The 16,483-nt window shown below is 32.3% G+C and overlaps 4 protein-coding genes across 12 annotated transcripts; 2 read left to right on the forward strand and 2 right to left on the reverse strand.

Moving 5' to 3' along the window:
• The first annotated feature begins 1,718 nt into the window (after nucleotides 1-1,718).
• On the forward strand, nucleotides 1,719-4,563 carry spag (RNA polymerase II-associated protein spaghetti). 2 transcript variants are annotated; one of them, XM_011140751.3, is made up of 9 exons: nucleotides 1,719-1,980; nucleotides 2,287-2,418; nucleotides 2,540-2,781; nucleotides 2,920-3,130; nucleotides 3,203-3,469; nucleotides 3,540-3,812; nucleotides 3,909-4,101; nucleotides 4,178-4,270; nucleotides 4,445-4,563. In XM_011140751.3, the coding sequence occupies exons 1-8, from the start codon at nucleotides 1,837-1,839 to the stop codon at nucleotides 4,264-4,266; spliced, it is 1,551 nt and encodes a 516-aa protein (XP_011139053.1). In that variant the 5' UTR covers nucleotides 1,719-1,836; the 3' UTR covers nucleotides 4,267-4,270; nucleotides 4,445-4,563. The 2 variants fall into 2 exon arrangements, with proteins under 2 accessions (XP_011139053.1, XP_011139128.1); XM_011140826.3 differs by having other exon boundaries at nucleotides 2,287-2,406.
• Nucleotides 4,564-4,617: 54 nt separating this feature from the next.
• IFT54 (intraflagellar transport 54) lies at nucleotides 4,618-7,821 on the reverse strand. 3 transcript variants are annotated; one of them, XM_011141014.3, is made up of 10 exons: nucleotides 7,475-7,814; nucleotides 7,202-7,319; nucleotides 6,822-6,922; nucleotides 6,396-6,707; nucleotides 5,862-6,217; nucleotides 5,645-5,773; nucleotides 5,332-5,575; nucleotides 5,061-5,186; nucleotides 4,884-4,969; nucleotides 4,618-4,798 (listed from the first exon to the last, which is right to left on the reverse strand). In XM_011141014.3, the coding sequence occupies exons 1-10, from the start codon at nucleotides 7,607-7,609 to the stop codon at nucleotides 4,648-4,650; spliced, it is 1,758 nt and encodes a 585-aa protein (XP_011139316.1). In that variant the 5' UTR covers nucleotides 7,610-7,814; the 3' UTR covers nucleotides 4,618-4,647. The 3 variants fall into 3 exon arrangements, with proteins under 3 accessions (XP_011139316.1, XP_011139239.1, XP_011139401.1); XM_011140937.3 differs by having other exon boundaries at nucleotides 6,822-6,934; XM_011141099.3 differs by lacking the exons at nucleotides 4,618-4,798; nucleotides 4,884-4,969 and having other exon boundaries at nucleotides 5,162-5,215; nucleotides 6,822-6,934; nucleotides 7,475-7,821.
• Nucleotides 7,822-8,382: 561 nt separating this feature from the next.
• On the forward strand, nucleotides 8,383-12,151 carry Nup58 (nuclear pore complex protein Nup58). 6 transcript variants are annotated; one of them, XM_011140624.3, is made up of 8 exons: nucleotides 8,383-8,641; nucleotides 8,775-9,157; nucleotides 9,241-9,448; nucleotides 9,530-9,903; nucleotides 9,978-10,202; nucleotides 10,283-10,357; nucleotides 10,685-10,717; nucleotides 11,829-11,890. In XM_011140624.3, exons 1-7 carry the CDS (start codon nucleotides 8,574-8,576, stop codon nucleotides 10,693-10,695), a joined length of 1,344 nt encoding a protein of 447 aa, XP_011138926.1. In that variant the 5' UTR covers nucleotides 8,383-8,573; the 3' UTR covers nucleotides 10,696-10,717; nucleotides 11,829-11,890. The 6 variants fall into 6 exon arrangements, with proteins under 6 accessions (XP_011138926.1, XP_011138839.1, XP_025159268.1 ...); XM_011140537.3 differs by lacking the exon at nucleotides 10,685-10,717 and adding an exon at nucleotides 10,539-10,562 and having other exon boundaries at nucleotides 8,384-8,641; XM_025303483.1 differs by lacking the exon at nucleotides 10,685-10,717 and having other exon boundaries at nucleotides 8,385-8,641; nucleotides 8,775-8,959; nucleotides 9,053-9,157; nucleotides 9,277-9,448; nucleotides 11,829-12,151.
• Nucleotides 12,149-15,439, reverse strand: LOC105182635 (protein FAM114A2). Its single transcript, XM_011140260.3, has 4 exons — nucleotides 14,148-15,439; nucleotides 13,288-13,892; nucleotides 12,870-13,187; nucleotides 12,149-12,793 (listed from the first exon to the last, which is right to left on the reverse strand). Exons 1-4 carry the CDS (start codon nucleotides 15,259-15,261, stop codon nucleotides 12,719-12,721), a joined length of 2,112 nt encoding a protein of 703 aa, XP_011138562.1. The 5' UTR covers nucleotides 15,262-15,439; the 3' UTR covers nucleotides 12,149-12,718.
• Nucleotides 15,440-16,483: the final 1,044 nt, after the last annotated feature.

Raw genomic sequence — 16,483 nt, forward strand, 5'->3', positions numbered from 1 at the left:
GTTCTCTGGACGCATATGTTTTAAGTCAGTCTCTCTCTCTCTCTCTCTCTCTCTCTCTCTCTCTCTTTCTCGTGCTTAAAATAGAAAAGCGATATATTCTACAATAATATAGGTGTTGGTTAAATTTTGCGCGCCCTTCCTTTCTCCCTTTTCTTTCGTTAATATTCGTATATACGTCTGCTTTAAATGCAGCGAATGTAAAAAAGTGCAAGTGGAGATAGCAATTAATCCAATCGCATGCGCTATCGGGTCCGTTAATACTGCGAAGGCGTACTCTAATTTGACATACACTAGAATATTACAAGCGTGCCATATGCATGCTATTTAGCTTTGTTCGCTATACCCGAATAAACTATAGCAGAAAGACATCCCATGCAATTTAGAAAGGTTGCAAAAATGTTGTACAGAAATTTAATTGTGAAATTGTAATGTCCGATACATGATTTCGAAAAGTTTCTTATAGGATTGCAACAACATTAAAATAATATAACACATATGTATGACAACACATTGCTACAGATATGTCATTTATAGGATGCGATTTTAACAGATAAATATTGCAAGCACACAATAACATCAAAAATTAAATAAAGTATAAGTTCGTGTGTATCGACAATGTAAAATTTCAAAATGCAATTACAATACAATACAATGCAATTGAAGTACAAGCTTTAATAAATAAGTTGAAAATAGTTTAGCACAACTCATCATAATATTACTTACAATTTTCAACTTACATATTTGCAACCATTAAAAAATAGAGTTTGAAATTACTCGCTGCAGCCTTAAGGCCATCACACACAAATGTATGTAAGCAGTAAACGTAGCAGTAAAGAAACTGACCAATCACAATCAATTATTCTCGTAAGTTTTAAAATGGCGTCTTTAAATTTCGATGTAGAACGACTTTTAGGCCCAGTTCCACAACTTGCTTTAAACGGAGTTTAAAGCAAGTTGTGGAACTAGGCCTTAAAGCCTCAAACCCTAAACATAATGCCAGGCAACAGGCAATAAGAATAAAAATAGACCAATCACAATCGACTATTACAAGAATAATCTATTGTGTCTATCTTCTTACTGTTCACGCTTACTTCTTACTGCTTACTGCCATTCTAGACGACGCTGTAGACCACGCTTTAACTGAATGTCGCGGGCGTTAAGTAGCATGGCGCTTTGAAACTGCACTAGTGCCACTTTATATCGTTCATTAAGGCCGCGTTCTGTTTCACGCATTTATATATAGTTCATGTTACGTATACTGTAGAAAATGCGCGCATAATGCGTGAAACGGAACGCAGTTTTAAGTGTCGTCTACAATGGCAGTAAGCAATAAAAAGTAAGCGTAAGCGGTAAGAAATAAACCAACCATAATCGATTATGACAAAAATAATCAACTGTGGTTGTCCATTTCTTACTGTTCACGCTTACTTCTTACTGCTTACTGCCATTGTAGACGACGCTTAAGATCTTTGTAAACTTTTGGATCTTGATTGGTGCATATTTTCAAATTTAGTCAAAGTCTTAAAGTATTAACCAATCAGATTCAAAATTCACTGAGCGCTAGGAGCGATTATAGAATTGAGAAAGAGAGAGAGAGAGAGAGAGAATGTACCTATCATGGTTTCGTTCCGATATTAACAGCACTGAAAACCTATAGTATACGTGACACAAACTATTTATTTTTAGTATTAGCAGTGAATTTCGGAACGCAGTTCACGTAGCGCCTACTGTTTCATAAAAAAAAAGCTTAACCTAACAACATAATATAATCAATATTATTTTCAGTTAAGGAGACATAATTTATTAAATAGCTCGCTCGTGATCTTATTCTAAATTATGGAATTGAATAAGTCCACGTTGTTGCAAAAGCAAGTGAAAGACAATTTCGAAGACTTGCAAAGCGAGTTTTGTGATATGAAAAATTGGGAGAAGATGATGAAACAAAAAGAACAAGAGTTATTGAACGAATATAATGAACAGGTATGTCTATAAATAAGAAATTAAGAAATAAATGTTTATATGTTCAAAAGAGTTAATTCAAGATGCTGCTGATGTTAATTTAAAATTACAAACTGTTTTTAAAGTAAAATCTGATATTAATGTTGACTATTGACTGACTTCATCTTATATTTACTTGGTACAATTCTTTTTGTGTTAGATATATTCGTTTATAAAAAGTACTTATTTTACAAAATGTAATAAATATTAACTACTAGTGGCATTGAATCAGCTATATTATAGATACATATTCATGTATGCAAATATATACATGTATATATCTTACAGCAAATATTACCTCCAGTTAGAAGCAAGATTAAAAAAAGCCCTGTGACAAAAGAAAGCAAAAGTACTGAAAATCCTAAGCGAATAAAGTCATATGATTTTGCATCATGGGACAAATTTGATGTAAGCAAAATGGTATGTATATATATATATATATATATATATATATATATATATATATTATATATTGTATTCATGGATTAAAACTGTTAAGAATTCTTGATAATAAGTCATTATTATATGTTGTAACACAAAGGATCAAGCTTGTAACGATTTAGAAGGAGAAGCACAACCCAATAATTCAAAGATAACTATATCTAAAGATCAATTAGAGGAAAATCACAGAATAGCAATGGAGTACAAGGAGAAAGGCAATTGTTTTGTACAACAAAAGAAATGGGATAAAGCAATTGCTTTATATAGTAAAGCAATAGAAATCTCTCCTTTTATTGCTACCTTTTATGCAAATCGTGCACACTGTTATTTAAAGCAAGACAAGTAAATTTTATATTTAAAGAATATTATAAATAATTTATGATGGGTTTGTTTAATTTTATATGAAATTATGATTTTGCGATTAATTGCAATTAATTTGCAATTAAATTATGAATTTATGATTTTGAATGTGTTATACAGCCTATATTCAGCAGAACAAGATTGTTCATTTGCAATACAAATAAATGATACTTATGTGAAAGCTTACCATAGACGAGCAACAGCTAGGATAGGATTGAAGAAATATAAAGAAGCAAAACAAGACATAGAGAAAATCTTGATATTAGAACCTTCTAACAAGGAAACAAAAACATTGCTTATTCAAGTTAATAAACAACTTGAAAATTCCAAAGTATGCAGAAGCTCTTTATGTCATTACTGGATGCAAATAGATATTTATATATAGACAGATGTTTATTTTTAGACAGATGTATCTAAAGAAGATATAATTGATGACATTCCGATAGAAGAAAAGGTTGCTAAGAAGATATTGGCTGAAGTGAAATCAAATAAGGAAATAATAGACACCAAAGAAAATAATAATAAGAATAACATAAATATAAAATCTACTGTAAAACCAACAACTGTAACAAGCCAAGAAACCAAACCATATATTCCATATTGGCTTCCAGAAAAAGATAATGTTAAAATCCTAAAACTTGTTGGAAAACCACCTCATTTACGTTCAAAGGTAATTCAAAACTTAAATTTATATTTTGTGATATTTATACAAGAAAATGTTACATTTTTCTCTTAATTAGGAGCCATTTAAAAAGATTTCTATACAAGAGGCTGATTTAACTAAACCTTTCGAGAAGGAAATTAACACATGCATTACAGTTAAAGAGTTGTTAGACATACCTCCTGATGATACTGTAAAATGCAAAGAAAGTGTTACAAAATCTAAACCTGAATTAGGAAAAGATATTTCTGAGAATCATCCGGAAGTACTTCCTATTCCCAAAAGTGCAGTACAATTTCTTACAAATTGGAGGAAGTATATCTCGTCTGATTTTCGATATAAATATTTAAAGGTGAGTAATTTTTTATGTATGGAGTGTATAAAAGTGTATGTGTGAATTTTTTATATGAATTATACTAGAAAATTTGAGGCGAAATTTTTTTTTCAGCAATTACCATCAGGCAGTTTACCAAATATATTTCAAGATTCAATGGAAAGCAATATTTTTAGTGATATATTAACAGTACTTAAGACAAAGTTCATAAAAAGACAGGAATCTATATTTTCATATCTGAAGGATCTTAGTAATGTTAGGAGATTTAGAGCACTCATTATGTTCACAAGTAATTCTGAGAAGCAAGGTAAAACAATATTTATTTTTTTATTGATAAAATCCTCCTTAAAAATTCAATTATATAAATCTTAAAATATTTTCAGACTTGAAACATATGTTCTTATATTGTGAAACGTTCGAGAAGATACCCGAGGAAGAACTTGCGGAAGTACGAAATAAATATGAAATTTAACAAGGTATATCACAAGAAATTTTTTATCAAAGTGAATATTATTTTTCAGTAAAAGATATAAACAGATATTGATTGTAATTTCCAATATTTAATGGAATTAAATTTAATATATTGATTGAGATAACACAGAAAGAATTAGACATGATATAAATTTCTAAAAGTTTTATATATTTTACAGGGATAAATAATATGTACACAGCAAATATCTAAGTATTAAGTACATCTATAATAACTGTAAAACATAAATAAAAACATTTCACACGTAAAGTATCGTTTACATGTGAAACTTTCAAGATATGTAATCTACAACAAGACATCTGACCTTCATTTTGGCCTATAAAAAATATTTACAGCCTAATGCATGTAGTTACTGGCTACATATTATAAATGACCATTAAGTAGTCGCTGAATTTTCTGATCATTTTTCATAATTTGTGACTTTACTTGACATATTTTATCTAATTGAGTTTTTATATTACTCTCGATTTCCTTTAATGTTTCCTTCATAGGCTCTATTATTTCTTGCGTTTCTCTGAGACAAAAATTTATTGAAGCTAAGTTATGGTGACTGCTCCTGAGACTTATATTAATTTATAATAGAAATTATGTTTACATACTTTTGCTCTCTTTCTAGTTGCTCACTCAGCTGATGGTATTGATTTTCCCAGTCTGAAAATTCTTTTTCCATCATTTCTACATCTTCCTAAACTCAAACATAATTTCGTAAGAAATGTTGATTGATGTCTAATATGTAATTAATCTTTTTATAATTATACAATAGTTTAATATATTACTTGTAGATAATCCAACAGTTTCCCTAAAGGATTTGTTGTACGCGTTAACGTCTGTATAGTCCCTCTTAATTTGTCAATTTCCTTGACTGCGGCTTCTCGATCACGTTTTGAACCTGATTCCCAAGCCTATATTCGAATAGATTCATTTAGATTCACTAGATAACAAAATAATGTTATATCTTTTCAAAACATTGTAACAACAACCACTATAGGATTTTGTGAAAACAATCAAATATCTTTTTTTATATAAAAAAGTCTCGCGATCTCTTACAATGTCCACTTTCTTTGGCATTACGTCAACATTGTCTGTATTGACTAACTCCCTCTGGGTCTCTAAGATTTGTGCCACAAGGTGCCCGTGCTCCTGCATCAACTGATTGTCTATTTTGTAATCTCCATTCTCCAGGAAATCGCCGCTACTTCCCTTGGCTTCCATCACCACCATATCTTCAGCATCATCATCATCTTTCAAATCGGAATTCTCTACAATGACGCTGATGTTGCCCAATGGTGTTCTGCGCATAATTTCCGTTTAATACTTTTAACAAAATGACATCTCTCACACAATTATGCTATTGTCTTACTGTATTTCTTCATTGATGATCAGTTCTGCTTTTGCTCTCATTCTGGGTGCTGCTGGCCTGGCACTAATAGGTCTTGCGCTGGGCGGTCTTAATGAAGTTTTAGGCCTTGTATTCAGTTGTTGTAAAACGCTAGAATAAATGTCAAGTTAAACATCAGTTACTACCGTAACTCGTACTCTGATGTCATTGACAATAAACTCATAAGATCGAACATTACGTTGTTTCACTAGTTTCGACTTGAGATCCTACGAGATCTGATATTAATCGACCGTTCTCAGTGTTTTGCAGAATTTTGTCTTCTTCTGGTATCCCATTTTCTTTAGTTTCCATGATATGATTGCTGATCAGTGTATCTTGTTCTTCATTGACAGATTCTGTAGACAAATTTGCTACTATTTCCCGCGAGCCGCTTGCTTGTGCTGAATGTCTTATTCTACTTGAAGAGCTCCTATGTTGCATCTGCTCCTCTATTGGCTCGACCGCATCCATTGATGCCGTGACATTCTGTTTCGTTTTAGCAGATGAGGAAGACCTCCTCTTTTGCGCTGAAGTGGGAACTTTTTCTTCAACTGACTAAAAATATAAAAAATGAAGTAAAATTTTTTTTAAGTTTGTAAACACATGTGTAATGTTTGAGGTTACTTAGAAAATGAATGAAGAATTTTTTCTTCAATTTTTTTTTCAAACTTTATGGTCAAATATAAACGATTTTACTTTAAATCATGATGTAGCTCTTTTTTTCGTATTCTACCTCAGTCACTGGGATATCTATTGGCTCAACATTCTTTGAACTTTTTTCCTTCTTTTCTCTCATCTTTCTCTCATCAGTCTTGCCCTTGGTGTGTTTTGCTTCACTCGATGCTATTTTCCCCGTACTGGAGGATCTTTTCTTTTGCTCTGCCGAGATTTTCTCTTTTTCCGACGACTTTCTTGTTTGTGAAAACTGTCTTGTTGCAGGCTTCTTTGAAATTTCATCTTTATTTGTAGATTTTAACTTTGATCCTGCTTGTGCTTTTTTCTCTATGCCCTTCTTATAATGTTCAATTGCTTCTGCACTACTGACCTAACATAAATATGACAGAAATGTTTTTCATTTATTTTAAAAATAAAGACCAATTTATTTTAAAGATAATTATAAGATATTAAACATAACTATATATACAATAAAATACATTACTTTCTTATCAAGAGCTTTCCCAATAGCTTGTAATAATTCATTTGTCTTTGTTGCTTCTTGACCAGAGATAATCTTACTGGCTCTAACTGTTAAATTTGCACCTGAAATTAATTCTAAAACATATTTTATTTACATATATATAATTGTTTTTGCATATACAAGATCTTTTTTTAATTTTTTAATAACTATTACAAAGTTTGCAAAGGATTTTTCAATCTAATGCTATATATATGTTTAATATATAATATTATATATATTTTATATATATATTATATATGTATTATATATTATGTATTAATAATATTGTGTAATCTTAGCATGAAAAAGACATTTACATTTGAAAAAGATTTACATTTAACAGTAAAATATAAGATACTCACTGACAACATCAATAAGTTTTGTCAAGAAAGCAAGTTTTGCTTCCTTGTCTTTTATATTATCAGAATTTAATTCTTCCTCCGTAAATAATCCCTCCAAAAAACCCGTCTGCGCAATAACCTGAAATAAATTTTTACCCATAATATTTCAAAAATATTTCAAAAATATTTCAAACTTTTAATTGAAATTAATTGAAAAATCAATTTACTAGCTTTATGAATTAAACAAACGCACACACCACTAAAAGTGCCAAATATATATAATCGATACGTTACGGTCGATATGATGTCGTGGAGAAAACGAAAAGGTGGTTTGCGGAGTAATTTATCGGTTAACGGTGGTTTCTTAAAGTATTTCCCAAGTATATCTTGCGTCTTCTTTATTACTTCTAGTCGAACTTCGTCTGTCATTGTAACAACTTCCTCTTTCAAGTCATTTCCAACTGTCAACGTGTACGATATTTTCGCGGCGATACTCAGAATTGCATGTCAATGTAATGTCAAGTGGTTGCTAGGCAATACTTGCACCATTACCGCTCAATGAACTCAAGAATTTGATTGGTCTTTATTTTTAGATTTTGATAAAATTTGAAAATTGTGCCAACCATATCCAGAGCGAGGAAAAATGTCGGAATTATTTAATACTTTGAAACAAAGTACTGTTAGAAAATAATGTTTCAAACAAAAGATATAAGACCAGATCAAATCATCGTAATGATTTGACTTGGATGATAATGTCAAGGTTGCATAAAAGTTACTTCAATATTTTTTTTAATGGAAGCTGTTTTTCTTATTTCTTTTGCTGTCAAGATGATTTAGAAAAAGATATCATTGGACCTATTTTTATCATTTAGTTTAAAAGCAACTCTGCTTATAAAAATAGAAATATTCACTTACAAAGAGTAGAGTACAAATAGTTAACATTTAGTTCTCATTAATTTTAAATACTGGCTTTTAAGTGCTCTAAAAAATAACTACGTCATAATTTAAAGCAAATAAGGTTATTATTTCATTTATCATACAAATATTATTGAGAGAATATTTTTAAAGTCCCTAACATTTACCGCACGACAAAAAGCAACATCGTAGCCAATAAACTTTTAGCTCTTCCGGAAGAACAGCACGTTGATTGACTAACGTAAAACTTCAAGCGTCGCGTCATGCGTGTAACCTATTAGGCAAAGACCCTATAGTGCTGCCATTTATCACAGAATTCTTTCATAGGTACCAAACAAGTTAGATCTGATTAGATTTATATCTTATGAAGCGTAAGAACGTGAAAGAGAAGAGTTGTAATTGTTTATCATTGTGACGTGTTTATATCATCAAAGTTATTCATTGTGTGTGCAACACATTTATTTACGGTAGAAAAAAAATGGCATTTACATTTGGCACTCCAGCAATTACATCTAATAACACAGGTTTTGGATTTGGAACGCAGAAGTGCGTATAATTTTGTTGAAGTTAATTTTCAATCATCGACAAAACTATTGTATTATTATTGCATGATAATAAATAACGGCACATGAATAATTTTATGAAATATATATATATATATATTCAATTATTTTTTTAGACTAGCAACTGGTTTTAATCTGAGCAATACATCATTTGGTACTCCAACCACAACATCATTTGGCACTACCCCCACGACATCTTTTGGTTCATTAACGTTCAGTGCTCTCTCTACTCCAACAACGTCTATGAATCTCAATTTTGGATTTGGTAGCATTCCGACAACTTCTACGCAAGCACAATCTGGTAGTTTGCTCCTAGGATCCAATACAGCTATCACAATGACTACCGCACCTAGTTTATTTCCCACTCCTAGCACATCCGCACCTTTATTCACAGGCCTTACCTTTGGGACATCAGCTACAACAAGTGTCCCAACATTTGGAGTTACATCTAATACACCTGCAACGGGAAGTTTGACTTTTGGAACCTCTACTACCAATAGTACGTATATTTCATTATCTACTGATTTGTCAAATCATTATTTTCATGGTAAGAAAAGGCTGTTATAGTTGATTTATGTACAGCTGTATTTGCATCTGGAACTGGAAGTATTTTGCTAGGTACCAAGCCAGTAGTTGCCGCTACTACTACTACAACTAGTACAGGTCGAGGACTTGGTGGTTTGGACATTTCTATCAACAACAAGGGTTTATCTCAAGGAAATAGCAGTTCAACAGCAGCCAAGGAGAATTTATTGCCGAATGAGTTTATGCAAACCATAGATAAATTCAAGTAATTATCTTAATACATACATGCAGAGTATTGATAATTATAATTATCATTATAACATTATCTGTTTTTGTCTTATATTAGGGACTTTGTTAAAACGCAAAAAGTCCTATCTTCGGACATTGCGAGAGGCTCGGCGAGACCGTTGAATCGGTGTTCTGAAGATACAGCATCTTTAATGGAAATTTTATCTATCTTGTCTGGTTCTGTGCAACGAGATCGTTCTTTTGCTGATAAACTGAAGCAGGACACGGCGAGGGCGCTACAAAATGCAGAAATAGCTCAAAGAACTCACGATACTCCGCCGGGTTTACAGTACGAAAATAACGCGCCTCTGCAGTTCTTCATGGAATTAGTTGAGAACTTTGAACACGATCTGATGTTATTTAGATCGCAAATTGAGACAACAGAGAAACACATACAAGCCATGATGGCACCCAGAACGCTAACGCCGCAAGGTATATTATTTTTTTCGTTGAATAAATTCATTAGTGTTGATTGGTGATGATTAATCGTATCGCTTTGTTGTTAGAATTGACAATGGCCATGAGTAAATTACATGAGTCTCTGGTAGCAGTCGCTGGCAGATTGCAAAGTGTGCACGCTAAAGTGCAACAACAGAAGGAACAATATCTCAATTTCCGGAAATATGTATTGAAGGATAATACTAATGTTTTCGACAACATCAAGGAAAACAGTAAATCTAATCGGAGCAGTATTGAAAAGATTACAAGTGGTCCTACACCCTTTGGACCAGGTAATCATCTTTCTACATTTTTGTCATTACACTACACATAAACATTGTAGGTTTTCAACGAAAATTAATAATGCTTACAGGAAATAAAAGCTTTTTATCGTCGACGGCATTGAACTCAAACAGGCCGGCGAGTTATGAAACACGAAATTCTTTAGGTAAATAGGTTTTCTATATATGTTATATCGGTTATTTTAATATATACATATATATATATGCGTAAATATGTATAAATATATTTATATTTATATATATTTACATATATATATCCTTACTTTAAGAGTAAAAGATTCCTTAAAAATGACTTTAACCGTCCCCCTAAAGATCTCCTACCTTCAGGTCTTGCGTGGATCTAGTTATGAGGTAGAACTTACTAACATATAACGCCGTTTATTATTAAATACTAGTAGAATTAACGTGTGTTCATAATTAGTTGGTTTTGATTTTTATTCATTTGATTTGAAAATTTGACTTTGCCTTTCCAGGAAAAAAGTAGGGGCTGTATTTTAGTTATTAAGGTATTAAATTTTTATTTCAAATTTTTCTTTGTGTTGTCAATTGTGGGTGTTACGGGAAAAGGGAATAACATGCTTCTTTGTCTAAGTCTCCTATAAAGTTATTTTTCGTATAAATGATTATATTATTAATCTTCTGTATACTTTCCATTTTGGGATGTGCTATTGAAGACTCAATCACGAGGTCATGCTTTTTTAACGGATGATAGCGCCTTCTATATACACACACACGTACACATACACAATGTGCGCGTTCGCAAATTTAAATAATTATATTGTTAATATAACTAAACTCGAAGATTCAAATTATCAATAACAGTTGACAGATGGCCTATGATCTATTTCTATTTTTCAACTTATATTTGTTAAATATTTCTTTATATATTTTTTGTATTCTTTTTTTTTCTTAATATCTTTAATATTTATCTGCAGGCTACAGAAATTACTGATACCCCAAACATTTGAAATATCAGCATGTAATTGTAAAAAGAAAATGATTGTCTTAATGAAGAAACTGGATATTTCAGAAATCGTTAGTGTAGATATATGTTTGTTAAGACTTTATTTTTCTAAGTTCCATAATTAAGACTTTTTAAATAGCTAATAGAACTTGTAAAAATTGAAAAAATATATATATCTGGGAAAAATCTACATACATATGTATGTGTGTGTGTGTGTATATGTGTGTTTCACTGCTTTCGGCTTTGCCAATGTTATGCAATAATGCTTGTATACATAAATATAAATACTAATGAAAGGATATCATCGAGCTCGTCATGAATTCAAACGCACCCTACAAGTATGCAGAAAATGTTTACATTATACATTTGTGATGTACAAGAATATTAAATGTGTCAAAAAAAGAAAAAGAAGAAATGTCATTAACTTTGAAATATCGACTATCAATAAAAAATAAAATATTTAACAGGGGCAGAAGGTATTAATGATTAAAATTAGAGTTCGTGTCTTAAAATATAATTGTCAGAAATAGTAAACAGAACAATACAGTATCACTGATAGTGAAGAGAATACCTCATGGCTTTAGCTATTATACGTTTAATTTTTTACATTTAAAATGAATAAAAACTAATGGTTTTTCGATATATTGTTACAGTTTGGGAAAACACAACACCGATACAGTCTGCTACTAATAGTGCTATAGGCTCGTCTATGAAACCACCGACAGCGAGTTTAAACTTTAACTCGACAACTAATTTGATTGCACCAGCGAACGAATCCAGCTCGAACTTTCAGCTTCAGAAACCTCCAGTTGGTAATAAACGGGGAAAACACTAAACCTTTGTCTCAGATATCTTTATACTTCATTATCTTCACAATCTCAATTTTGTTAGTCCAATTCACTGTACACATTGGAATATTTCATTCGCCAGACTTTGTTAACATTTATGATAATAAAGTAAAAAAATTTGAAAGTAATTTTTACATGTTCTATATTTCGATCATGAAATACGTGTAATATTTTGGTCATTTTTATGCATGTTGTTAGTATTTATCACATTTACATAGTAAACTTATATATACATGGTAAACTTTATTAAAATTCATATTTTACATTACACATATCCTCTTATATTAATCCTCATACCTTTTACATACTATATTAAAGATCTAAAATTTTATTATTCTGAGAAATAATAGTATTATTAATACCTAAGTATACCAAAATTTTCCATTGAAATCTGATCAGTTTGTCAAACGTTGTATATTTTCATATATTTCCTCACGTGATCGTAACTAAAGGAAATACTGCGAAAGTTGGTAATAGTGAAGAATAGACAAATATATCAAGCTAAAATTGGTCCCTTTTTCGAATATTAATATTACATCGAATAAAGAGGATAATACGGAAACACTTATAAAATGAGATAATATAGTAATACTAAAGATTCTATTCTTCCTATGCCGGAAGTTACATTTAATTTATAGAAGATATCGTTAAATATAAACATTAAAAAGAATTCCTTTACATCTTATAATATCTCATCAAATAGCACCAATCTGCAAAATAGGAATGAGGAGTCTAAAAGCGTCTTGAATGTACGAATTTGCATTAGCTGCCTGTATAACGAGAAGGAAAAGTTTTTAGACAATTGCATATTTTATTCGATAATTATTTCAATATTTATATACTTACTTCTAAGAAAATCGTTGTTATATTTGCGTTAATGTCACCCGCTTTCTCTGAGGTCTCGGTGAACCGATTTAACGTATCGCAGAATAAATTTGCCAATGAACTGATCTGTTTAGATAAGATATTAGTGAGTTCCACTAAGGCATCGGCTTCGTTCACTGTGCTACGTCGTTCTTTGACCAATAGCAATTCCGCAGTCTTGTGAAACCTTTCTACAGAAAGTGCGGTGAACTGTGCCAGTGTCGATATAGCACTTTGAAAGATCTCCTGACTCGTGTGCGCTGAAGATGATGCGAGGTAAGTTTCCGTTTCTGTCCAAACCTGAGAATATCGCGATCATTATCTTCAGCAGGGTAATAGATAAACATAAAATAAATATAGAATGAATAATATTCCGTCGCTATTGTGAATATTCTCTTACACTGTTTAACTTCTCATAAGTGATGTCAACGCCGAGATCGTGACAAGCTGTTTCTAATTTAGTTTTGAAATCTTTCTTATCTTTATCCCCATCATCTTCGTCGCCTAGATCGCACAATTCTTTGATTTCCTCCAACGTTTCTTGCATAGATGTCAATTCGTCTGAGTCAAGTTCGATCAAGTGTTGTTGAATCTTCATATTGCTTTGTTTCGATAATATCTCTAAAGCTTCCAAATGGACCAGTCCTTGATAATCATCAAAGAGAGTCTCGAAGTGCACTTTTCTAGATAATATACGTTCCTCGAGCGTTCTCTCTTCGGTTTCAGCTTTTTCTTTTGCTTCTCTAAGAATCTGCGATAAAATCGGCTTGTCCGCTTCATTCATGAAGAAGGCCCTTTTCTTTTTCAATCCAGGATCACCATCTTGTAATACCTCCATTGTTTTTTTTCCAATTGCTTCTAACGTATCTAAACCACCCGTCATGACTTTACTACCAGTCAATTCAACTAATTTTGTAATTGAAGATACTCCTGATATAATATTCCCAAATCCAAATGAATCGTATAATGAACTTTCTTGTACTTGGGTGTTTGGTGTTTCTGCATCTGTTAATAATATAAGGATATATGTTGGATTTACTTGAATAGATTCAGTACTTAAATAAAATCAGATAAACATATATCTGATACATATTCTTGTTTCAGAGTTATAGCAACTTTGTTTCAAAAAGTTGCATAAATTTATAAATAATAAAAAGTTCCTATGACATATTATTATAACTAATATTATTAATGCAAAACATTAAATTAAACATTTCTTATATATTTAAAAATATTAAACTTATTTTTTTCTTATCATACCACTAGGTGTAGTAAGTTCTTCCTGCTTTGTCTCAATCATTTCTGGAGCTTGTGCTATCTCTGTTGTATTTTCAAAAAGTGTTAGCCCTTGTGACACATGATTAGTCAAAGTTGATACACCTGCAGTAGCAGTATTAATCAATGAAGTTACACCCCAATTTCCCCAATTACCCCAATTACCCCTATCTGAAGAACTTTCTGGTTCTTTACTCGCTAAGGAAAGCCTTTCCAATATAGGTTGTAATTTCTCTTCCGTCAATTCATCAGGTAATTCAATATCATTTCCAAGACCTTCCCAGCCTTCAGGTTGAAAAACATCTTTAAATTTTTTATTTGATTTTAGTTCTTCAGGCATATCCATTTCTTGCATATTATCTATACTCTGTGATTCAAATTGATCATTTATTAACTTATCTTCAGGTTTTTTTGGTAATCTACATTCTGAATCTTTGTTTTCAGAATGTGTAGATTCTTTGTTTAAACACTTGACTAAATGCTCATCCTCTTGTTCTGTAGCTATACTATCTGTAATAAGAAATTCACTGATATTATGCTTTGTAATCTTGGTTCCTAATTTTTTTGCATCCTGTTGACGAGATGAATTTTGTCGTGAAGTTCGAGAGACTTCTGCTGATCTTGTAGTCTCTGCTTTAGACATGATATCTTTTGGTTCCGCAATCTTACTACAATCTACTATAGGATTGTCATCTTTGTTTTTCATTATAGAGCTCGATATGGACTGTTTGCTAATCTGAAACAAGCTGGATGTACCTTCTTGCTTATCAAAAGCTTTTTCTATACAATCAGCTGAGTTTCCCATATGTACATCGCTCTCAACTTTGACATTGTTATCAGTCTTATTATCGTTAATTGCTGTCATCGGATTCATCGGTACATCTGGTAGGGTGGTTATCCAAATATCGTGTTTTTTCAGTAGATTCGAACTTCTGCAAGGCATATGTTGAACATACTCAGTATCATCGTCTGACTCAGAGTCCACTGTCGTTGGCGACGTCCAATAAGTCGTTGCTTGTATATTTCTCTTAGAGGACATACCACGTCCTAACTCTTCGTCGGCGCTTTCGAAATCGCCATCGCTCTCGGACGTTGCCATTTCTAGATAAGGTCTTATCTCTTTCTGAAGAAAAAAAGAATACACCGCATATGTCCAAGACCTCAAGTATGCGCAGAGGTCGTCGGTACCTGTCACTTTATGCAGAGAGAAGCGCAAGAACGATTATTGGTCTGTTCTTTGTAGCTGCACTGCTGAACTGGTGCAATAAGTTAGAATGAGGAAACCTATATTTGTCTCACTTTATATATACATAATGCCATACATAATGCCTACGCTTGGTCTCAATCTGGTCTGTTCTGTTTAGCTGAACAGATCATGCGTTTTGCCCTTATAGGATTTTTAATTGAGTTAGGTTTAGATCGCTTCAGGACCGATTAAAAGCTTACAGAAGCTAAGAGCAAATTCCAAATTGAACTTTAGTGATCTCATGTGGCAAAAATAAGACCTTTTCCGAAACCAGTTGCAGAAAATTTGATTTTAGTTATAAGGTTGGTGAGCCTTAAAATAATTTAAATACGTTCCATTGGCTGTGTTCAGCAGAACAAAATGATCAGTGAGCGCTTAGTGATTATTGTCTGTGACTGGAGCATTCTTTTAAATTCTTCATAGACCCAGAAGTATTTGCCAATCAGGAGCGAGAATCATTAAGCGCTCACTCATCATTTTGTTCTTCTGAACGCAGCCAATGGCTGCATTCAGCAGACTCAACAGTTGGATAACATTACTAGATTTTCCACTGAATCTCGCTCCTGATTGGTAAATACTTCTGGGTCTATGAAGAATCTAAAAGAATGCTCCAATCACAGACAATAATCACTAAACGCTCTCTGATCACTTTGTTCTACTGAACGCGAACATTGTCAGAGGAGAATGGCGTATGGGTACACCCTCTACCTAAAGCCATATACCGAACTGAACTGAACGGTTGTGAGCAGAGAGGAACATGAAAGCGGCTAACATGGTGTTTTCGACGACACCAACTTTCCGCATTGGGAAAGGGCGCCATCTGCATCCATTTTGAGAGGGGAACTACGATGCTACATCCACTTTCAGGTTTCGGCGATAAAACCTGTATGTGGTGGCAGTCCGTGCTACATCCATTTTAGGCGGTTTATGTCCGTGCTACAACCATAATAGCATATTTGACAAGCACGGTCTCGCACATTGTTACGCGTTTATAACATGAATTAACATGTTAACATGTGTAAAAAAAAAAAGTATTAACATTCTGTATGATTAATATCATGAAGATCATACGAAG

The sequence above is a fragment of the Harpegnathos saltator genome, unplaced genomic scaffold, assembly GCF_003227715.2.
Source record: "Harpegnathos saltator strain DR-91 unplaced genomic scaffold, Hsal_v8.6 scaffold550, whole genome shotgun sequence".
Lineage (NCBI taxonomy): Eukaryota > Metazoa > Arthropoda > Insecta > Hymenoptera > Formicidae > Harpegnathos > Harpegnathos saltator.